Below are 14,697 nucleotides of genomic sequence, written 5' to 3'. Positions count from 1 at the left end.
TACTTCCTGCACGCCCCCTATTGGGGATGGAGCCTGCAACCCGGGCATGTGCCCTGGCTGGGAATTGAACCTGTGACCTCCTGGTTCATAGGTTGATGCTCAACCACTGAGCCACGCCAGCTGGGCTCCTCAAAACCCTTCTTAGTAACGGATCCACACACCCTTCATGAGCCCTACTCTGCTGGGCGGATGCCGTGGTGAGAGAGGCAGACCCTTCTCTGCCCTTTGGGAACCAACAGTGGAGATGGACCCAACCTGCTAGTCCCAACCCAGCGGGGGCAGGGGGTGGTGAGGGTGGCAGCTGACGTGTACTCCTTCCCTATGGTTTGATCAAGCTCAAAAGGCTGGGCTGTAACTGCCTGCCGAGCCAGCAAGCCGCAAAACGTGAGGGGCGAGAGGTGGGCAGGGGCTGTGGCTGGTGGAGAACTCATGCTTGTCTGATGGGGACAGCGGCACCTCAGCTCTGACTACAGCCAGATCTTTAGATTTGCAAGAGCAATTAGACATTTTCTAGTGTTTAAGTGCTGGCCATTGATTCCACTTGGCATCTGCAGACCAACTCTGGCTCTCGGGCCCTCTGTTGGCTCCCCCTGGTGGAGAGGAAGCTGGGCTCAGTGGTTTATAAACTGTGTGCTTGGCCATTTTCTTTCTCTGGCCTCAATGTCTTCCTTTTGGGGCAGCTGGTCTCAGCAACTTTTGTCTCCCATGGGCTGCATCACCTCCCAACTGCTAGTCACCCGTGTTCCCAGAGCCCTAGGCATCGGCTGCCCAGACGACACTGCAGTGAGCAGTGAGCAGGGGCTCGGAGCTGCAGGCCTGGCTCAGGGAAGGCTTCCAGGAGGGTTTCTAAGCCGCATGAGCTCAGGTGAGGTGCCCGTCCCCGTCTTCCACCCTCAAGACCCCCCTTCCCCAGGGCAGCAGCCCCTTGGGTGTCAGCTCCATTCTCTCCACCCCACTCCTGGCTCGGGGTCCTTGGTGCCCTAGAGAGCTTCGCTGGCCCTGTCAAGTATCTCACCTGCTCAGCCCACCATGCTGCCAGCAACAGCGGTGGGGTGAGCCGGTGGCAGCCCTGGCGGCCAAGCAGGGCCACAGGAGGAGTGGGCCTGGCAGGAGCACTGGCAGCCCTGTGCTTACTGAGTGTGGGGGCTCGGTTTGAATTCCGCGCCTGGGCGCCCAGGATTCCCACCGCTGTAGATCTGGGGTTCCTGCAGCCCCCCAGCTAGATCTGGGGCCTCATTCCCTGAGGCCAATGCCACCCGCCATGCCATCCTGCTCTTCTGGGACATCAGCGATGAAACCAAGGACACTGCGAGCAGGGCGCGGGGTGGGAGAGGAGGTGTCTCGGGTTCCAGGAGAGCGGGTGGGTGAGGAGGGGGTCTGGGGACACTGGGTTCCTTGGAGGGACACTTAGCAGGCTGGGCCCTTTGACGTGGGTCTCTGAGAGTTTGGTGAGGGTGGCAGGGGTTCCTAGCAGGGGGAGCTTAGAGGGGTCTGGGTTTCCTGCACGCGGGCTGAGGGCAGTCCCTTGGCCAGGGTGTCTGGAGGTTTATGTTTCAAGTTGGACAGGTTGGGTGGTCTAGGTTCCTAGGTGGGCGGGTCTCGGATGGTGGTCTGTGTCCTCGAGTGGGTTTTCTGGCGGCTGGGGTCCCTGGTGGCCTGGGTGCCTGAGCTGGGGGACTGGAGACGGACCGGAATGGCTCTGGGTTGAAACGTGAGGCTGCGGCATCACGGAGCAGAGGTCCCAGCCATCCCTCCTGCGGTCCCCGGCGGGACACTTCACCGAGGGGCCCGCAGCGGCCCACAGGAGTCGCCTGGTCCTTCTTTCGTGGGACATCGGGGAGCAGAACCAAAGCCTGACGCTGCCCTGCACCTACCCGGACCCCCGCGGGCGTGGAAAACAGCCGCGAGAGCCAGCCCTTCCCTCCCCATCACCTCCGACCCTCACCTCCCGCCTTCCCCTCCCGGCAGGAACCGCCGCCCGGTGCGCCGACAGGACAGACGCAGGGCTCGCGCGGGAAGCGTTTTTTGTTTTTTGTTTTTTTTGTTTTATGCTGTCTGTATTTTCTTAAATAGCCGGGCGCGGGGCGGGGAGAGGCGAGGGGGGGCGGTCCTAGATGGAGATGCTGTTCTCGATCAGCACCGGGTCCAGGTAGTAGTAGGGGATGGGCAGGCACTTGTTGCGCTGGCGGATGTTGTGCGAGATCTGGGCCAGGCGCTGGCGGAAGGTCTCCATGCTCCGCCGCGGCACGTCCTCCACGAAGTGGATGTCGGAGAAGTAGCCCAGGGGCCGCTGCGGGCGGAGCGGGCGGCTGACTCCACCCCCGCCCCTCCCCGCCCCTCCCCGCCCCTCCCCGCGGGGGCCTCTCTCCCGGCCTCTCTCCCCGACGCGCCCCTCCCGCCGGACCCACACCCCAGCGGCCAGCGCCTGCTCGGAGTCCCCCGCCCCCGCTGCCCCCGGGGGAGCCCCCGCAACCCCCGCCCCCCTCACCCTGTCGTCGGGCTCCCGGCTGAGCGTCCAGAGCACCAGCAGGATGATGCACGTGGTCTTCACGTCGGGCAGCGTGTCCAGGAAGGTCTCCTGGGTGCTCAGCCCCTTGGCCTGCATCGGCGGGTTGCGCATGGAGGACGGGAAGTTGGGCATCCAGGAGGTGAACTCCAGCTGCAGGGGGGCAGAGGCGGGGCCGTGGGTCGGGGCCCCCAGGGTCTCTCGAGGTTAAATGGAGGTTGGGACTGAGGTTAGGCCCGGGCCTGGGGGGCGGGGGGACGGGGGCTGGTGGGCACGGGTACCTGCCCGGTGTTGACAGCGGCGTGCTTGGCGGAGCAGATGAAGATGATGATGGCGACGTAGCGGATCAGTTCGGGGACGGTTCGCAAGCACGTGGGGAAGCCTGGGGGAGACAGAGGCCCCGGCATGGCCACTCCCGCCTGGTCCGGACTGGCCGCGAGAGGGCGCGACCGAGCCCAGCTCAGCCTGTCCTGCCAACATCAAGCTGCCACTCCTGCCCTCATCCCGCCTGGGTGGCCCTCCTGTGGTCACATCCCCATTCCCCCACCCCCACCCCCGTCCACACCACAAGCCTTGGCGAGGGGCCTCAGCTGGCCTTGGCGAGGTCCAGGTCCACTCCGGGCAGCTGCCTGAGATGAGGCCCTCAGATCTCCTCCAACTACCTTAGGGGAGTCTCTGGGCCCAGGTCTCAGCGGGGAGCAGCTTTGGAAGAATCCTGGCCTGACTCCAGTCCTTCATCCACTGCCCGCCACACACAGCTCCGTGAGACACTGCTCGCTCCAGATCGGCTCTCAGTAGCCTGGCTCCTGGCCTTGTACCCAGCCAGCCTCTCGCTTCTTTCCCCGCCTCCCGCCTGCTTGCTGGGGCGACCCCAGGCTCCAAAAGCTCAACACAGTCAACCCAGACCTATGGCCTCCCTCCTAAACCCCACCTCCCTCCACGCCCCCACACCAATGACACACCCTCTCCCCAGTTTTGAAAGCTCTAAACCTGAGCGTCACCCTTGGCCCCTCCCCCGGCCCCCGCCTCCACGTATCCCCCACTGCCCAACGCAAACTAGTCACCAAGTCCTGTCATTTCTTTCCCAACTCTCTCCGGAATCCTCTGTGTCTCCACAGCCCCCACCCGAGCCAGGCCCCTGCCACCTCCCTCCCGCACACCACAGCAGCTTCCAGCTGTCTCCTACCTGCCCTGCAGCCTGATCTTGTTCTAACGCAACTCTCATCTCGCCAACCCCTCCATGGCGCCCTCTGGCGCTGGGAGTCACTCCAACCCCCTTAACCACGCTGCCCAACCTGGCCCCTGCTCATGGCTTCAGCCTTAGCCCCACCAGGAGCCTGCCAGGCTCCCACCCTCAGCTCCAGTTGCAGGCACCTGTCAGCAGCTCCCAGAACTCTCCAGCCTCACCTGCCATCGCATAGCGACCCTCCCCATCCGGCAGATCTCAGCTAGCTCTTAGCTCAGATGTTAGATCTCAGCTAGCTCTTAGCTTGCTGCTGCCCACCCCCACTCTCTACCCACCACCCCTCCCCAAACTGGGATAGGTGCCTCCCCTGGGCTCCTGTCCCCACCAACAAACTGCACCAGCCCTGCTGTCACTGCCTGTTTGCTTGGGCAGACACCCCCACCCCCCCACCCCACACCCCCAGCCGCCAAACTGTGAACTCCCTGAGGGCGGGGAGAGCAGTTCGCCTGCCTCATTCCCTTTTGCTCCTCAGTAACCAGCACAGTGTTTGTCACATCATAGATGCTTGTTGAGTGGGTGCCCAAGTGGCATGACTTCAAATGCTTTCCCGCCCCTGGAGTCTGCCAGCACCCACCAGCTCCCCAGCTTGTAGCACTCTCTGCCCTTTCCTGTCTGAGCTCATGCCCCGTTTCTCAGGACACTGGGACCCCTCCAGTGTTCTGAGTGGTCATCTCTACAGAGATGACCCGCAGCCCCTGAACTCAGACAGGGACCAGCCATGCTTCCTTCCCCAGCCTCTCGGAGAGGCTGCTGCTCTAAGGGACGGGGAAGGGCCCCGTCAAAACCCTGAGCAGCGATTTGGCCCCCTTCAGCCCCCAGTGAGACATGCTCCAGCCCAGCCAGGAGGGCCCACCCCAGCACCCTGCACCCCTGCCGGATGCCCGGGTGCCCGGGCCCATACCTGAGCTCTCACGCCCTAGTAGGCACTCCTTGAATATCTCCTGCACCCAGCACTGCAATTCCGGGTCACCCTCCACAGCTGCGTCACACGGGTAATAGTAGGTGATGATCTCTGTCACATACCTGGCCAGGGAACAGGGCCTCCGTTTGGACCCTCCTCCTGCCCTCCCCAGCTGTGCCGTTCCCACCTCTCCCAGGATGCCCTGGCCCCAGGGCTGCCCTAGGCATGTGGGTGAGCAAGTCCTGTGGGGCAGAGATGGCCAGGGTTGCTTGTCAAGGTCAGAGATGGCACCAGACCCAAGCTCAGGCACTTTAAGGCTCCCCTCCAACACCTCAGCGTGTCTGAGTGCCACCCACTGCCGTCCCCATCTTACCTCTCCAGGGCGTCCCACACTGCCAGGCAGTCATCGCGGTAATAATATCCCGGCAGGTCCTGCACCCCGCGCTCCACAAAGTCATTGGGGGGGTAGCAGCTCTCATAGGTCATCTCTGACAGATACCGGGCCATCAACTCAGCAATGCCCTTCAGGCCCAGGGACGTGGCCTATCAGGGAGGAGCGAACGCTGGAGCCAGCGGGTTCCTTGCAAGTCCTCCCCAGTGACGCTCACATCCAGCTCACACGCAGTTGATGATGCTCCTGCAGCCCCCGCCCAGCCTGCTCCACCCGGAATCCTCACCCTCCAGCCAGCACACCAGCCCCTGCCTCTGCCTTTGCAGATGCAGCACCCACTTTAACCCGTCCCCTCTCTCCGTGCTCCCTCACGAACTAAAGGCAAGTGGGAAGCCCTGCTGTTAGGCGACCTGCGAGGCCAGAAGGAAAGGGAGTATCTTGCTGGTGTTGGGGGCAGTCTCACCCTGGCAGTGAGCCCCCCCTCATTGAGGAGGATGGCCCGTCCAATGCTGTTGATCTGGATGGTGTATCGGGTGTGGGGGACCAGGAGCTGTGAGAGAGCGCAAAGACAATGAGAGAACTGACGCTATCCCCCAGAGCACCGTGCACCCCCAGTTCTGCAACATCAGACCCCCTCTCTTGTGGGTCCCCAGCGGCCTCCCCTAGTCTCACTGGAATCCCTCTGACTGCTGAGCAGGCCCGGTGGCTCTCTGAGGCCAGACGAAGGCAGGGATGCTTCAGCGAGGCCCCTTCACCCAAGCCCATACCTTGTAGAGGGGGTGGCACATGGGCAGCTGCCTGAGCACGGCCAGGCAGAAGGCCTCGCCGATGAGGTGGGACCCCAGCAGGTGGGCGATGGCCTCGTGGTAGTAGAACTCAGCGTTGCGCACCCACGTCTTGGCCAGCAGCCAGTCCCACTCAGAGTCGTTGGGCAGGAAGATGGGGCAATTGGGCCCGGGGGTCTGGCTGAGCTGGGAGTGGGGAAGGAGGGAGTTAGGGGAGGGCAGAGACCTATGCACACAAGGACCCTCAGGAGGGAGTCCAAGGGGAGTCTGAGGACGTAAAAACTCCGCCCTTACACCCCAGTCCCTGTTCCCCGGAGCACAGCGAGGCCTTTCCTCCCTCCTAACATCTGCTCTTGCCATTCCCACTGCCCGCGGTGCCTTCCGCTGTCCCTTTCTCTACTGGCTGCCCCTATGATTCTTCATGAGCCAGCTCACAAGCCACCTCCTCTGAGAAGCCTTCCCTGTCTCCGCCCCACGGCCGCCACATGCAGCTGCGCAGGTTTGCACCACACAGGGACGCCCAGGCCCCTGAGGGGAGGGCACTGCCATCTAGCCTAAACGGCTTCACTAACCAGCCACGGCACCAGGACCTGACTTTTCTTATTCGGACGGGGGTCTAGTGGAGACCCCGGGAAGGAAGCACCTCTGTCCCATTTTCTGCCAGACCCAGACTCTCCAGGCAGCTGCTAAGTGTGTTAGCTCCGCATTTCCGTGCTTATACACACAGCACGCAGGCTGCACACAGGCGCACCCACAGGAACCGCGTGCATGCATGGGCGGCAGGCACACAGGTGTGCACACGCAGGCTAACACAGAGACTCCGCCACGGGGCCGCACACCAGGCTCTCCGCTAGCTGCACACCCAGATAGGCATATACATAAACAGGTATATTCTCAGATGCACACAAACAAACATACACTCACAGGGACACACACGCTAACACAAAGAGCTGCGCACACACGCGCGCACACACAGAGGCTGGCCTGCTCACCGCGCGTTCACAACGGGGCTACAAGCACACACACAGGCCCGCACACTCACAGAGCACACACACACATTTATGCACACAGCTGCACAGCGGCCCCACACTGCGGCAGGGCCTGCACCCCGGCACCTGGATGGCGATGGGCATCAAGTTCCCTTCCGCGTTCAAGTGCAGCAGGCAGAGGGGGGCGCACTGGTGCTGCTTCTGGCCGTTGAGCTCCACGGTGGGGATGCCCTCCAGGATCCTGTAGTCGGCCAGGTAAATGTTCCCCTTCTGGAAGGGAGCGCCATGGGCGGGCAGGTCGCAGCAGCACGGGGCACCCATGCCCACACCTTGGGTACCGAGTGCTCTTGCCCCCCAGATGCTGGGGTTGGCCAGGGACCAAGAGGGAGTGATGGTGATCGCGGGGCAGAGCTGAGGGGGTGGGAACTCCGCAGGCAGCAGAGGCGGGGGGGGGGGGGGGGGGGGGGGGAGGGGATGCCCAGGACCGAGCAAAGCCAGAGGCTGTGAGCGTCTCCGCCGGACCAGGCCTCACCTCCAGCTCCGCTTGCAGGCACGTTCCTTCGCCCAGGAACGGGGCCACCATGTCGTCTGTGACGGGGAACTTGTCTGGAATCCGCGTGCAGCGGCGGATCACGCTGGGGTTGATGCCGTTGAGGTACTGGTACCCAAAGAAGCTGTCCTCTGCCCAGTGCTCGGCTACGTATTCTGGGAGGATGGTGCGGAGCGTCACGGCGATGCCCGGTCCCCACCAGGGACAGAGAGGCATGGGGCCACGGCCCGGGACCGAGGAAGGCTATGGGCACCCCAGAGGAAGATGAAACCCCCAGCCTCCCCTGAGGGGCCTAGGGCGACGGTTCCCAACATGCCGCCAGAGGGCGCGCTCACCCAGCTCGCCACTCCTCCCACCCAGCTTCCCCGACGTGAGGGTCCTGCCTCCTGGACTGTCCTTCCGCCAGAGATCGCTGGGCTCCCCGAGTCCCATTCGGATGCCCCACCCCCTACCGGAGATGGTAGTCTTGTAGGCAGGGAAAACTTTCTTAATGTCCTTCAGTCTCTTCCACGACCGTTTGCAGTCCACGAAGCCTCGGAGTTTGAACCTCAGCGCCCTTAGGAGATGAGGTTGGGGGGGGGGGGGGGGAGGCTGTCAGAGAGGCTGCCAGGCCCGTCTGCCCCACCCCACCGAGGTCTCTGAGTCTCCAATTCTCTGCTCTCTCTCTCTGGGTCTCAGGGTCCCCGGGCCCATAGCCCAAGGTCTTTCTAGGCCTCCGCCTGAGTGTCACCTCTCAGGCTCCCTGGCCTTTCTGATCAGCTCCATCTACCTTCCTGGCCATGCTAACCTCCGGGGCTGTGGTGGAGGTGGGCATGGAGCAGAGGGAGCCCTCCGCCCCCTCTCACTCACACACACTCACATGGGCCCCAGGCGGAAAAAGAAGGAGGCTGTCTTGATGAAGGAATAGCGCAGATTTAAGTCCAGGAACCTGGTGGCCTTGAAGTTGATGAGAATCGGGAAGCCGGGGATATAGCCATTCCACCTGCAGGAGGGAACGTAGGTCTGAGGCGGGACACCCGGGGTCCGGGGATGGAGGAAGGGGCAGAGCCCAGAGGCCCACCCAGGGCAGCCTCAGGTCCTTACTCAGGCCGGTTGGGGTTTCTCCGGGCAGGAGGGCGGTAACTGGGGATGTGCACGTAGTTGGGCAGGCCGGGCACGAAGACCCTCCAGCTGCAAAGAGAAGCTGAAATCGTGAGCCCGATGCCCATGCACCAGAGGGCAAAGCCATCCCTGGCCCCGCGGCCTCCCGCGGCCCTTGCCATCCTCCCCGCACCGGTAGAAGTCCTGCTTGGCTCGGATCTCCTCCCTGCGGTGCTCCAGAAGGATTGGGAGGCAGTCGTCGGCTGTTGTCTTTCCTGTAGGGAGAGCAAAGAGGTGGGGGGGGGGGCCTCAAGGTCAGCCCTGATATCTGCCCACCCCCACCCATTTCAGGGATCAGAATTCAGCTTCTGCCTCCCAGGTTGGCTCTGGGGTCCCATCACTATCAAGGATGGGAGAGGGAGGGTGTTTCTCCTCCCAAAAACTGAGATAAAAGGACCAGGAACCACTTTGGCCAGTGTGGCCAGTTGGTTAGAGCATCATCCCCTATACTGAAAGGTTGTGGGTTTGATTCACGGCTCAGTTGGGTACATAAGGGCTATTTCACTATCTTTGGGTAAGGATTTTTTTTAAAAGGATCAGGAGCCCGAGCTGGTTTGGTTCAGTGGATAGAGTGTCAGCCTGCGGGCTGAGGGGTCCCAGGTTCGATTCCAGCCAAGGGCACATGCCTGGGTTGCAGGCTCCATCCACAGTAGGGGGTGTGCAGGAGGCAGCCAATCAATGATATTCTCTCATCATTGATGTTTCTATCTCTCTCTCCCTCTCCCTTCCTCTCTGAAATACATTTTAAAAATACATTTAAAAAAAAAAAAAGGATCAGGGATCACCCTCCCCCTTGCTTCACCCCCTCCAGCTGGGCCCTGCTGCTACAGGGATGGCCTTCTTTCAGACCCACTGAAGTCTTAATAACAGTGACTTAGCACTTACTAAGTACAGGGCACCTTCTAAACACTTTCTTTATATTAATACTTTGATCTGCACAAGCACAACCTTATAAGGCAGGTGAGTACGGTTATAGGCTCATGGCCTCTTCTCCACAATTCCAAAACCCAACAGGCTATACAAATTGGGTTGGTTTGGTTTTCCACTATTTAAGTGCAAATTCCTTGGTTGGAAAAAATCTGCTCAAAATTTACCTGAGACCATAAACAGCCTTATTCAACTCACTTGGTGTAACGTCATAGTTTTTGCCACAGAAATATTGGTATATTTGATTAGGGAGTTCCCTGGTGAATATACCATATAACATATGGGGTGTGTGTGTGTGTATATATATACACACACACAAACATACATATATATGGAGATATAGAGATAAAGATATGTGTGCATCACATTTCTATATCTCTTCTAAATAAAATCTACATTTTAAAACATGTCTGGCCCCCACAGTTTCAGCTAAGGGACAATATTGCCATGCTCATTTCACAAGGAAAAAACACTCAATATTACACAGCGAGAAAACAGTGAGCTGGGATTTGAACCAAGGCAGTCTCCTTCTGATCACTAACCCACTATCCGCTAACAACCACCAATAGTTGTTAAGCCTTTTCAAAATTCCTTTTAGAGATGGTCTCATTGGATTCTCACATCAACCCTATGAAGTTAGTTCTGCTGTTAGCTCCATTTCACAGACGAGTTCACTGAGGCTTAGCAGAATTGAGAAGAATACCCAGACGTCCAGCTGAGTATCCAGGCGAAGCTGAGATCCAAATCCGGGCCGAGCTTCCTCCAGCATCCTGGCTGGAAGCCACAGCCTGGCAAGAGCCTCTCCCTGCAGCCCCATCACTTTCCTTCAAGGTCCTCTTCGTTAGCTGCTCCCTCCTCCCTCTTCCTCAGCGTATGCTGTATTCTGGGAGCATGGCACCCCCTGGAGTTGTGTAACACAGAGCCCTTGCTCAGCCTCGTCCCAGAGTGGGAACCTCACTCCTTCAAGGCCCCAGCAGGTGACTCAAGCCTCCCTGCCCTGGTGTGTTTGACAGCTGCCCCACCCAACCCCATTCCTACACCCTGCCGCCCAGTGTCACCCTGCCTGTCCCCAGCTTCCATGCCACTCAGCCTTATCACTGTGGGGAAATGCTTCGAATCTCCCATAAAACCCTCCCTTTGGCTTCCCCATCCTCCCCCAAACCTGCTTCCCCCGGGCCCTGCCTCTCCTTTCCCCAGCTCAGGCGCGGTCCCCGCCTCCCCGGAAGAGGTTCTCGCCACAGGGCAATGGATGAAACGGGATGGTCAGCTGCAGGGCTGATAGAGCTCCAAGCCGCAGGCCCCCTCCGCGCTGTCCTCCCCTCTGACCCAGCTTGAGGGCGGCCAGCAGAAGCTCAGTGGGGAGTCAGGGGGACAGAAGAGGGCAGAGGACAAGCTGCAGTGCCATGTAGCAGCCACATATGAGGAAGCTGGCCCAAGGGTAGACAAGGGCTCTGGCAGGGGTGGACATGAGGAGCGCAGGCCCTCGGGTCCTGTCCTTCTTCCCTGGGAGCAACCAAGCTGCTGGGGAAGGAGCTGGGCCACCAAGGAAACCCAGCAGTCTGTATGAGGCTGAGCGGAGTTGAGACGTACGCCCAGACGTATACCCTGTTGGAGCCGGAGGGAGCCTCACTGGATTAAGAGGACCTTTGGGAGCAGCCGTGAGGCCTGTTAGAGAAATCAGGTGTCTTGTTGGGGTAAGAAGGAGTCCTTTGGAGCAATAGAACATCCCATCAGTCTAAAAAAATGCTCTTTAAGAAACCCAGGGCATGATGGTAAGGCACAAGGCCTCCTGCTATGGCGCCGCGGAGAACTTGAACTGGCAGCCTCCGTAATGAAACGAGGCAGCCGCCGGAGTACCGGGGCTTCTGACCAGAGTAACAAGGCATCCGGTTGTAGCAACAGAACCTGCTGGGTCACAGGGAGTCTTTTCGGATTAGCACGACGTGCTATTTGGGATCAATAGGGCGTCCGACCAGAATCCTGAGGCCTGTAGCCAGAGTAGCAGGGGGTCTTTTTAGAGTGGCTGGGCAGCCACGGGAGGGGAGGGGAGGGGAGGGGAGGGGAGGGGAGGACAGCAGAGGCAGCAGACAGCAGGCTTGTCTTCAGCGGGAACCTGCGAGCCTGAGGTCCTGGGGGCAGCCCCACGCCTCATTCACCTCTGTTCCTCAGGGTGTAGCCCGCGCCGGGCCCAGCGCAGCAGCGATGACTAAGAGGAATACGTAACAGGGGCAGGAGTTCCCAGGAGTCCCCGTGGGGCCGGCACCTGGCTAGCGTGTACAGTGGCCACGCTGGAGCGGCCTAGCTAGAGCAAGGGGCCTCAGGGCACGGGCCGGGCTGGTGAGAGCTTGCCTGTAGCCTCCCGCAGAGCCAGGGTCTCGTAGCCATCCATCCACTGGTAGGCGGGGAAGTGGTAGATGCGGCCGTCGGGTGCACAGATCTGCACGTAGTTGCAGTACCAGGGGTTCTTAGGGAAGATGGAGTACCGCTCCTTGTGCAGGCGGATGATGATGAGCTCCCCCAGGTCCCGCTGGCACTGCACAGTGTACTCATCCACCTGGCGGGGCACAGGGCCGGCTGAGCACGCAGGCCTCAGCCCCGGCTGCTCGGGTTCCCACTGGTCTGGCTCCTCACCCAGCTGGCGCATGCAGCTCACCTTCCTGAACTGGGGTGACCTGATCTTGGGCTCTCCTCCCACCCCTCCAGCCTGACTGCCCCCGGCTGGGCCCACCCACCCTCCCTTTCTCCACTCCCAGTTCCTGAGGGCCCATCCTCTCACCCACCTCCCCAGTCATCGGAGGCTGCAGGAGCCATGCAGACCTCCGGGGCTGTTGTATAAAGGGACCGGGGCCCCCAAGACCCTTACAGTCTTAGAGTGGGCAGAAGTGGCCAGCCCCCTTTCCTCCCACTGAACAATGAAGATGCGGAAATTCAAAAGAGGCCACACAGACAGTGACCTAGTAAGGTCACATAGCAGCAAGTTCCTGAACCAGACTCCGAATCAGGGCTGAGGGCTGAGGGCTGAGGGCCCAGCACGCGGTGCCTGCCGCCATGGAGAGGTCAGGCCCCAGCAGAGAGGCTGCTCTGATGTCACCTGAAGTCGCAGGGACTCCCATGTGAATTTAAGCTGGTTCTGAGGCACCTTAACTTAGGAAGAGTGAGGGAGAGGGGAAGAGAGGAAGTGGGAAAGGATGAGGGAAGGAGTGGAAAAGGGAGGAGAGAGAGATAAAGGGAGCAGGAGAGGGCTGAGAGATGAGGGATGTGGGGTGAGTGATGCGAGAGGAGGAGGAGGAGGAGAGAGGTGAGGAAGGGGAGGGGAAGAGGTGAGGAATGACCAAAAAGGGAGGAGAGGTGAAGACCAGGGAGGAAGGATGGCCCAAAGACCAGGGGAGGCTGGGAGTCAGGTCTGTGGTGAGGGGCACCCAGAGTCACCCTGGCAGCCCCACTGCTTTCAGACCTGTCCCAGGGCTCCCCAACCCCTGCTGGCCAAGCTGTCTCCCTCCGCTGCACCCCTACTTCCCTCCTTATGCTCCCCAGTTACACACACATATACACACACCACATATACATACACACACTCACACATACACATATACCAAACGCAGACTCACACATGTACCACACACACTCACACACACACATCTATACATACATATCCCACAACACAAATACCTGCACACACTCACATATAGACCAAACACACACACATACATACACACACCAAACACACATATATATACACATCACACATCTACATATACCACACACAAATACCAGCACACCACACACACTGACATACATATACACACGCACCACACACAATCACATACACACACCACACTCACATACACATCATACATACACTCACACGTACACACACACACACCACACTCACATATACATCATACATACACTCACACGTACACACACACACCACACTCACATATACATCATACATACACTCACACGTACACACACACACCACACTCACATATACATCACACATACACTCACACGTACACACACACACCACACTCACATATACGTCACACATACACTCACACGTACACACACACACCACACTCACATATACATCACACATACACTCACATGTACACACACACACCACACTCACATATACATCACACATACACACACACACACACACACACCCCACTCACATATACATCATACATACATTCACACGTACACACACACACTCACACACACACACACACCACACTCACATATACATCACACATACACTCACATGTACACACACCACACTCTCATATACATCACACATACACTCACACGTACACATACACACACACACACACACACACACACACTTACCGCCCCGGTTGCAAAGTCTCTCCCAAAATGGTTCAGCCGCTGCTTATGGCTCTCCCCTTCGGTCCCCACAATGGTCAGTGAGATGGAGTCCATTGTCCCTGACAAGAAGTCGTCACCAGTGGCCACCTTGACTTTGTAGGTGGCCATGGCTGCTCTTCAGGAGGCAGGAGGGGGAGCTGAATCCCAAACACTGTGGAGAGCTGCAGGGGAAGCCAGACACAGAGAGGAGTGGACAGGCCAGCCTCCCGAGGTGGCCAGGCGAGGCAAGGAGGACCGGCCCCCCGCAGCCCAGATCCCGGAGAAGCTGCTGCCCTCGGCGGCAGGATGAGAGCCAGGAAGGCTGGGTGAGGCCGTGCTCCTGGCTGTTGAGCAGGTGTCTGGGCTGCAAGCCCTCTGGGAGCTGGCGGGGAGGCAGGGCCCGGGCCTGCCTCTGAGAGGGCGGGTGGAAGATGCCTTAGATGAAGAAGACTCCTGGGTGGGGGAGCCAGTCCAGCCTGAGCCAGGGCCCCAGGGAAGTTGGGGGAGGGGCCTGGGCGGGCCTCCAGATCATTATCGTCCTAATAAGCTCCTTCCTTCAGCCCGCCCCTGGGCTGCAGAGCTGGGCACCCTGCTGAGCAGAGCCATGGCCAGTCAGTTACCTGCGTTGGTTCTGGGGCCCCCAGTGGGTGGGGGTTAGGGGAAAGGGTGCAGCTGGCCTGCTTCCTGGCCATTCCTCTCTGGGAAATGGGACAGGCAGTGGCCTCAGCAGGAAGCTGGCCCGTCCTGCCAGGGCCCAGAGCCACCAGAGGAAGGCGTTGGGTGATGAGGCTGGAGCTCAGGGACCCTAGAGAGGCTCCAGGGAGAGATGATCAGGGATGGGAGAGGAGGGGATGTGTTGCTTCCTGCTGAGCCAGGGTCAGCTGAGGAGGG

At 59.8% G+C, this 14,697-nt stretch overlaps 1 protein-coding gene across 1 annotated transcript; it reads right to left on the bottom strand.

Annotated features, from left to right (window-relative positions):
• Positions 1-2,110: 2,110 nt before the first annotated feature.
• LOC308532509 (arachidonate 12-lipoxygenase, 12R-type) lies at positions 2,111-13,935 on the bottom strand (the record flags this gene model as incomplete). Its single annotated transcript, XM_081110036.1, has 15 exons — positions 2,111-2,290; positions 2,489-2,659; positions 2,788-2,888; positions 4,654-4,775; positions 5,027-5,196; positions 5,508-5,594; positions 5,812-6,015; positions 6,945-7,088; positions 7,351-7,523; positions 7,821-7,924; positions 8,228-8,350; positions 8,452-8,538; positions 8,642-8,723; positions 11,785-11,989; positions 13,789-13,935. 15 exons carry the CDS (start codon positions 13,933-13,935, stop codon positions 2,111-2,113), a joined length of 2,100 nt encoding a protein of 699 aa, XP_080966162.1.
• Between the last annotated feature and the right edge of the window lie 762 nt (positions 13,936-14,697).

Source organism: Myotis nattereri, assembly GCF_964212035.1.
Source record: "Myotis nattereri genome assembly, chromosome: 16".
Taxonomy (NCBI): domain Eukaryota; kingdom Metazoa; phylum Chordata; class Mammalia; order Chiroptera; family Vespertilionidae; genus Myotis; species Myotis nattereri.
Note: the sequence above shows the minus strand (reverse complement) of the source record. Positions and strands in the feature narration are given on the sequence as shown.